This window comes from Trichechus manatus, unplaced genomic scaffold (assembly GCF_000243295.1).
Source record: "Trichechus manatus latirostris isolate Lorelei unplaced genomic scaffold, TriManLat1.0 scaffold00026, whole genome shotgun sequence".
Taxonomy (NCBI): Eukaryota; Metazoa; Chordata; class Mammalia; order Sirenia; family Trichechidae; genus Trichechus; species Trichechus manatus.
The window spans coordinates 6,823,077-6,832,194 of NW_004443962.1; the positions used below are offsets into that span (position 1 = coordinate 6,823,077).

Here is a 9,118-nt window from a genome sequence, read left to right on the forward strand (position 1 = left end):
CTTCACCACTGAACTAAAAGGGTGTCTGGGGGCCATACTCTTGGGGTTTCTCCAGTCTCCTTTAGGCCACTAAATCTGGTCTTTTGTGTGTGTGTGTGTGTGTGTGTGTGTGTGTGTGTGAGTTAGGATTTTATTCTACATCCTTCTCCAGCTCTGTCCAGAACCCTCTGTTATGATCCCGGTCAGAGCAGTCAATGGTGGTAGCCTGGCACCATCTAGCTGTACTGGACTCAGTCTGGTGGAGGCTGTGGGAGCTGTGGTCCATTAGTCCTTCAGACTAATCTTTTCCTTGTATCCTGTTCTCTTCATTCTCCCTTCCTCCCGAAGAGGTGAGACCAGTGTAGTATCTTAGATGGCTGCTCACAGGCTTTTAAGACCCCAGACGCTACTCACCAAGATAGAATGTAGAACTTTGTCTTTATAAACTGTGTTATGCCAGTTGAACTAGATGTTCCCCGAGACCATGGTCCCCAAAGCCCTCCGCCCAGCAGTTCAGTCCCTCAGGGAGTTTAGATGTGTCTATGGAGTTTCCATGACCTTTCGTTGTACAAGTTGTGCTGGCTTCTCCAGTATTGTGTACTGTCTCACCCTTCAACAAAGTTACCACTTACCTATTGTCTGTTTAGTTCCCACCCCCATCCCTCGTAACCAAAGATTGTTTCTTTTTGTATATAAACTTTTTCATGCGTTTTTACATACAATATTTACATACAATATTTGTCTTTTTGTGATTGGCTTATTTCACTCAGCATAATGTCCTTCAGTTTGATCCAAGTTATGAGATGCTTCACAGATTCATCATTGTTCTTTATCTTTGCATAATACTCCATTGTGTGTATGTACCATATTTTGTTTATGCATTCATCTGTTGAGGGGCATCTAGGTTGTTTGCATCTTTTCGCTATTGTGAACAATGCTGCAGTGAACATGGGTGTGCATATGTCCGTTTGTGTGACGATTCTTATTTCTCTAGGATATATTCCTAGGAGTGGGATTGCTGGATCGTATGGTATTTCTATTTCTAGCTTTTTAAGGAAGCGCCATATCATTTTCCAAAATGGTTGTATGTTATATGTTTTTTAAACCATCTTTAATATAGCATCACTTAAGGAAACAAGCTCCATAAGAATAATACTCAATTGAAAACTACTTATATCTCTTGTAGCGTTACCCTAAATATTTCAAAATTTGGCAAACAAAATTTTGATTACGATGACCATGATTTTTCTGATAGAATTACAATTTTTTCTTCCTTAATGTACATAGAATAGAATGGAGAACTTTTTTTTTCATCATACCACCTAACTTAAGATCGACTCTAACATTTGACATCTGAAAAAGTTACTAATATTAACTAACGATCAGCTGTTAACACAATGCATATAGCATGGCCTTAAATGCTGACTAAAGGTTTTAGTTTATATTTAGGAGCATTAGAGGGAACTCTTGAAACTGTCAGCTGTAACACTTTCCAGTCCCATGAACCTGAAAGAGATAGTAAGGTCATAATGAAAGTAACCTTGACTCAGTACTACTAGGAAGTGTTGTCTCATATAATTGTGAATGAAGTCAATTTCATCCCAAGTTAAATGAAAATAAAGCAAAATAATGATGTTTATTTACTAGGCAGGAAAAAAAAATAGTGTGGATTTTTAATTTTTTTTCCTTGTAAGAAGTTAACCACCATAATGTTTTCGCATTCAGGTATCCTCAGTCTATTGGAACATGGAGAAGAGTATACATTTTCTCTACCTTGTGCATATGCCCGGTCAATTTTAACTGTTCCTTGGGTAGAACTGGGTGGCAAAGTCAGTGTCAACTGTGCAAAGACCGGGTATTCAGCCAGCATCACTTTTCATACTAAGCCATTTTATGGCGGCAAACTGCACCGGTAAGAACATTTTAATGATACCAGGCTCTTCCTATACCACTTTGATCGTGTTCTGTAACTCCTAGTTCTTTTTCTGCTTTGTTTTGTATGTATGGGATTGGATTTTTATTCATGTTTATTTTTGTTTAATGTATTTAGTCTTTCAAGGCATTCTGGAAATCATCATCTAGTTTTAAAAATAGTAACATTATTAACAGATCTGCTTTTATAAAATTTTTCTGGTGAAGTAGCTAAGAAGAGTTGTAGACTAGAATTCCTGACAAGTAAATAAGCAGTCTCTGGCCCAATCTTTACCTTTAAAGGGATTCAGATTTGCATCCGGACCTCAGTGGAAGCAACCATTGCTACAAGTTAGGGTGAAAATATATCTAGTCACAGGAAAATAGTTCAAGAAGTAGAACGATGGAAATCAACATGATGTCTTTAGATAACAAGATTGAATAGTGGCGTTGCTCTAATTTCATCTAGGAGTTGGTCAATTATCATACTCCTTTCTTGGCTTGTCAGTGTCTTCAGCATTAGTCTAGATCACACCAACTACAGGAAGACAAGTTTTCTAATGTTTGTTGTTGTGTTGCGTCGAGCCGATTCCGACTTACAGAAACCCTATAGTGCCCCGTAGGGTTTCCGTATGCTGTAAACTTTACAGCACAGATGATCAGGTCTTTTCTCTTACAAAGCCACTGGTGCATTTGAACCACTAACCTTTTGGTTAACAGCCAAGTGCTTAACCATTGCACCGCCAGGGCTCCTAAGTTTTCTAATAGGAGCCTTAAAAGGATACTGACTCTTTCCTTAAGCCCCTGATGTCTATTTTGACTGTCTCTGAAGTAGGGGTAGTTTTATTTTTTATAAAATTTTTATTAAGGAATAATATGTACACAAAAGTATACAAATTGATGAAACCATGTGAGCACTCTGATCAAGACGTGGAACATTACTAGAACTCCAGAGGCTCACCCACTTCATGCCCTGTTCCAGTCACAAACCCCCACTTCATATACCCACTTTGCTGATTTCTACCAATGTAGAGTAGTTTGCCTGTTTTTGAACTCTATATAAGTGAAATCATTATGTGCTCTTTCATATCTGGCTTTTTGATTCAACATTATGTTTTTGAAATTCATCCACATATAAAAAAACCAAAACCAAACCAGTTGCCGTCAAGTTGATTCCAATTCATAGTGACCCTGTAGGACAGAGTAGAACTACCCCTTAGGGTTTCCAGGGAGCGGCTGGTGGATTCAAACTCCTGACCGGTTGATTAGCAGCCAAGCTCTTATTTGTGTCAACATTTATGTTTTTGAAATCCATCCACATGTAGCCGTAGTTAATTCTCCTTACTGTGGACTGTATTCCATTGTATGACTAGCCCACAGTTTATTTATTCATTCTACTGCTTATGGGCATTTGAGTAGTTTTCAGTTTTTTGCTATGACAGACAGTGCTGCTGTAACATGATTTGGTAAATATATGGGTGAGTTTTTGTTGGGTAGATACCTAGGGAGGTAGAATTGCTGGGTTGTGGGGAATGTGTAAGTTGAGCTTTAACGGATACTGCTGAACAGTTTCTTAAGTGGTTATACCAAAATACACCCCCTCCAGCCATGTATGACACTTTCAATTGCTTATGACTATATTCCTTTTTCCCTAGATGTCTAATACTCAACAATCTTAGAAAGCTTGCTTGACTCCCAGGCATATAATATGGATTTCAAAACACTGAAGCAGAGAATCTTTTTCAAAATGTACAGCTCACCAAGCTGAACCACTAGTCAGTGTCTGAATTGGTCACCTTTTACCCTTAGAGAATGTATTAATATAGTTCACACTGTTTGTTATATATGCCTCTATTTATTCCTCCCATCATAGTAATTTAAGTAACCTAAGCCTTACAATTAGAAGGGACTTTAGAAATCACTAGACCAGCATTTACTAGATGGATAAATCCCTCGTCAACATACCTGACAACTGATCTGTTCAGTCTGTGTTAATAATATTATTAGTAAAGAACTCACAGTGCAGAAGGCAGTCCATTCCATTTTCAGAGCCCCCTCATTTATATGAAGTTAGAGCTGAAATCTGTATCCTTGTAACATTATCTCATTGGTGAAATTATTCTCCAGAGTATATGCTTGAGTAGGATGCTTAGCGGAAAACAACAAAGTTTCCAGATTCAGTGTTTATTATTGTCAGTGGTATTGGTGTATTTCTTAGTGGTATGTGATCTTTTTCTTTTTAAATAATATTTTTTGGATAAGGAGATGTGGATCAATTTTAGTTTCCTTTTTTTTTAAAAAAAAAAATTATCTCTGGTGTCTGAAATTGCATTCTGAGAGTATACGTGTATACGTATGTGTGCATATATGTATATATATGTATGTATGTTCTTTGAATTCCTGCTGGACTTACAACGTCCATAACAACACCTTGTTAATACATAAACTTGTTCTTTTGATTGTTTCATATGGTTTCATCTTATTTCACCAACATGGCTGTAAGCTCCTTGACAGAGCTGTACCGTTTTGGGCTTTCTGTTGTGCCTATGGAAACCCTGGTGGCGTAGCGGTTAAGAGTTTGGCTGCTAACCAAAAGGTTGGCAGTTCAAATCCACCAGGCGCTCCTTGGAAACTCTGTGGGGCAGTTCTTCTCATTCCTGTAGGATCACTATGAGTTGGAATCGAGTTGACAGCAATGGGTTTGGTTTTTTTTATTTTTTATTTTTGGTTGTGCCTGTAGAGTGCTGGGTTTGTTGTAAGTAATTGTAAATATTTGCTGATTTTTCTTGGGAAATATGATTAAGTGTGAGTTTCTTTGTTCTTGGAGATAGAGTTTGGTCCAAACTGTCAAATTGTAGCTATTCCCAATGTTCCTTTGATCTACTGTTGGTTACTTCTTAGGTATGAACCCTTGGATTTGATGTTTTGGAGCTGCACATAGTATTCACTTTCTTTAGGATAGCCCTTCAGAGTTTGAAAACAGCTGTTGTGCCTCTTCTTATTTTTCTCTTCTCTGAGTTTAATATCCTTATTTCATTCAATGATCACTCTTAATGATGTGAAGAGCTAAGACAGTGGTTTTTTATTGGCATGTTCCACCGGTGCCAGAGAGTTGAAAATCCTGGAGCCACAGTTGGAAGCAAGTCAGGAGTAGATGCTAATGACATTGATACTAGCTGCTAGGGTAGTAGGATCAACCTACAAGAAGATATTGAAACTTACAAACACCAGCAAACACAGAAAGTTTGTGTTGGATTATTTAAGTGTGTCTAAACTGTAAAAATCCAGCAGAGTTTCATATTAAATTATTTTCACTTTTAAATTGTGTTTATTTATTCATATTCCTATTTGGTCCTTGCCATTTGAATATATCTTTTAACCCTGATATAAGAATAGATCATACTGTTTTATGTTCTCCATTTTCTGTCTGTCACTCAAAGGTATTTTTTACTTGGCTCCAGATTTTCTAATGATGGTTTATAATAACTCCATAAAAATAGAAACTGGATTACAAAGGAGCTGAGGGTTGATGGAAGTATTCTAAAACTTCATAATGGTGGTAGTTGCACAACTATATACATATATCAAAACTAATCAAACCGTACACTTAAATTAGTATGTTTTATTATATGTAAATTATACCTCCATGAACATATAAAAGTAGAAGTAGAAACCGAGTAATTGATCAACAGTGATGGGATGTTAAAGGAAATATTGGCCCTTTTACTCAGTAAAATATTCCATATTTTTTGAAGACACAAATTATGATTTATATTTTTCAGCAGCAATATTTACTGCATAAGTATTTTCATTTACTAGTTTATTCTACATCCTTTTATTAATATCTCATGGCAGAAGTCTGAATTATCTGAATTATTTGCTCAGTTATGTACTAAAAGGATCTTTTATAAGAGTTTTTTCTAATACGAGTTTTCTGATATTTAATAAGCTGAGAGCTCTACCTAAAGGCTTTTCCATGTTGATTCTATATATAGATATCTGTAGCAAGAGGTCTTTAATGTTTATAAGATCTTTAATTGGTGATTACTAAAGACTTTCATTCATTATATTCAAAGTGTTTTTCTCTGGTGTGAATTCTCACGTTTTGCCAAGTGTGGCTCTGAGAAAATTTCCCACATTCATTTCATTCAACATGTGCCTGCAGTGTGAATTCTCTAGTGTCTATCAAGAGACTTTCTCCTGTTACAGACCTCTCTATATTCATTACATATATAGGATTTCTCCTCAATATGAGTTATCTTGTGTATACTAAGGCTAGAACTACAGCTGAGGGCTCTTCCACGTTGATCACAGAGGATTTCTCATTGAAGGCTCTTATACATTGCTTAGAGAAATAGCATTTCCCACCAGTGGAGTGTTCTCCTGTGAGTGTTCTGAATCCTTGGCCACATTACTTTTTTAGGGTTTCTCTACTGTATGAATTTTCCTGTTTTAGCATGAAGGCTAAAACTCTGGTGAAGACTCTCCCACCATGATTACACCAAAACCCAAACCCACCGAGTCAGTTTTCCCTCCAGTATGAATTTTCTGGTGTTGTAAACGGAAGACCTCTGACTGAAGTCTTATCCACACTTAACTCCATTTATAGGGTTTTTCTCCAGTGTGAATTCTCTTGTGTTTTCTAAGGGTTGAGTAAAGGCTTTCCCACTTAGATCACATTGACATGGTTTCTGTCCAGTATGAATTCTTTCATGTCATTTAAGGAGTGAGTGATTATGGAAAGTTTCCTCATGATATTGAGCTTCATATGGTTTTTCTCCAGTGTGTTTTCTCTTGTGTCACTTCAGATATGAATGATTACTAAAGGCTTTTTCAAAATGGTTGTATTTATAGAGTTTTTGTCCAATGTGAGGTTTCCCATGTCTGTAAAGGATAGATAGTGACTGTAGGATTTTTCTAAATCATTACATTCTTCTAAGGTTTCTCTGTGAACTTTGAGTCAATTAAGAGATAAGATTCTTTTAAAAGATTTCTCTACTTATTCTGTTCGAGTCATCACATGTTAAGCCACTGTTGAGCTGTGAGTGGAAATTTTCCCATATTTACTGTGATTCAAAGGATTCCTTCTGGACAGTAAATCTCTGTTACTGAAAAGAAAATGAGACTGTTAAAGGCTTGCCTGCATACGTTTTATTCATCTGTATTTGTACGTATGAGTTCTCTGATAGACTCCAGTTAAAATCTTATTCCACATTTAATACACAGTGTTACCTCTCCTTCATGTTCAGAATTTTCCTCTTTTGTAACAGCTCAAATACATCCTATTCTGGTTCATTTTTAAGTCTTAATTATGTTTGAACACTCAACATATGAGTTACATTTATGCAAGTGTCCCTTTAAAAGAACTCAGGTTATAGTTTTGAGCTCAGGTTAATTTTTTCCCCAAATGCAAAATATCCAAACCTTTGTCTTGAGACAGTGCTTTATCTTGCCTTAAATTGTAATAATGTATATAAATTATAATAATTGAATTTATCTTAGTCCCAGGACTACCTTATGTAGAGAATCAGAATTCATCTCTTCGTATCTTGCCATTGCCATGGCAATAGATAGTTCCTTCCTGCAAATATACTGCATAGAAATGTCCTCTTGGTTTTTAAGTCTCTCTTCAGTACTTGGACTTGTGCCTTAGGGTTTTTCTTTCTTTCCTCCATAACTTTTCTTGCTCCCACTGGGAAGTCACATCTGTTTAGTAAAGCTCATATGCCACTGAGACTAGATTACTGGTATTCTGCATCATCAGAGCTCTGTTTAGGTTTCTTGCTCTTCCATCCAAAGTCCATGTCCACATTCTTGGACATCCTGTGGCTGCATTGTCAAGAACCCAGTTGCCAACCCGTCTCACTGTTCCCTGCTAGGGACAGACAGAGCACCAAGCAAGCAAAGTGGAGATGCACTGAAGAGCTGAGGCCCATCCATGGCCAGATCTTTGAGGGCAGCTCCAAAGACTGGACTGTGAGATTCACCTGCAGCTTGGTCAGTAGGGGAGAAGGTTGCCAATTCTATGGTGATTTTTCTCCCTACATAGTCTTCATAGACTCTCCATATGAAGATGGTTTCATTTATTTAACTACCTTATACCAACAGTTTTCTTGAGACAGACTCTCTGTATTTTAAGAGTTAGGAGGGACTTTGAAAGGGGAGTGCAGTTTCAGGCTTCCTTTCATGATGGAATTGACATGCCCATCATATTTATCCTTAGCGACTTTTTTTGTTGACAAATTTTCCTCTTTATTCTGAAGGTAGTGGGAAGCCAATGAAGGCTTTAAGCATGAAAGTGATGTATCTTATTTTACTATTTTTTTAAATTTTGTTTTGAAATAATTGCAAACCTACAGAAGAGTTGTAAAAACTCCTATATACGGTTCACCTAGCTTCACCAATTGTTAACATTTTGTTACATTTATCAAACTCTCTCACCTTGCACATACACTTTATTTTATTATTACTGTTACTATGCTTGAGTTAAAGACATCGTAACACTTTACCCCTAAATATTTCAGCTTGAATTTCCTAAGAACTAGAACATTCTCTCACATAATCACAGAACAGTTTTCAAATTCAGGATATTTAACATTGCTATGGCACTCTGGTGATGCAGTAGTTAAGAGCTAGCTTCTGACCAAAAAGTTGGCAGTTCAGATCCACCAGCTGCTCCTTGGAAACCCTGTGGGGCAGTTCTACTCTGTCCTATAGGGTTGCTATGAGTTGGAATTGACACAATGGCAACGGTTTTGGTTTTTGATTCTAACATTGGTATAGTACTGTTTCTGATGTACAGTCCATATTAAATTTTTGTCATTTGGGCCAGTAATTGGCAGTGTTTTTCCTCTTGATCCAGGAGGATCATGGATTGCATTTCATTGTCATGTCCCTTCAGTCTCCATTAATTTGGAATATTTCCCTAGCCTTTCTTTGTCTTTTATGACATTGACATTTTTGAAGAATACAGGCCAATTTCATAGAATGTTCCTCAATTTGAGTTTGTCTCTTACCTTGAATTAGTTTCAGGCTAAGCATTTTTGGCAAGAATGCAGTATAAGCAGTGTTATATTCAGAAGTGATATATTTTACATCTATATTTTAAAAAGATTAATATGGTGGCAAATAAAGAATGGATTGGTCAGGGGTGAGGGGAGATTGGAAGTTAGGAGACCAATTAGGCATCCAGAATCAACAGACTTCAAGGAGTGACAGGATGTGGCGG

At 36.9% G+C, this 9,118-nt stretch overlaps 1 protein-coding gene across 1 annotated transcript in view; it reads left to right on the top strand.

Moving 5' to 3' along the window:
- OSBPL11 (oxysterol binding protein like 11) overlaps nt 1-9,118 on the top strand; it is a 101,193-nt gene that overhangs the window by 69,872 nt on the left and 22,203 nt on the right. Inside the window, exon 10 of the mRNA XM_004373604.2 lies at nt 1,705-1,891. Coding sequence (XP_004373661.1) covers nt 1,705-1,891 — 187 coding nt within the window. The remainder of the gene's footprint in view (nt 1-1,704; nt 1,892-9,118) is intronic.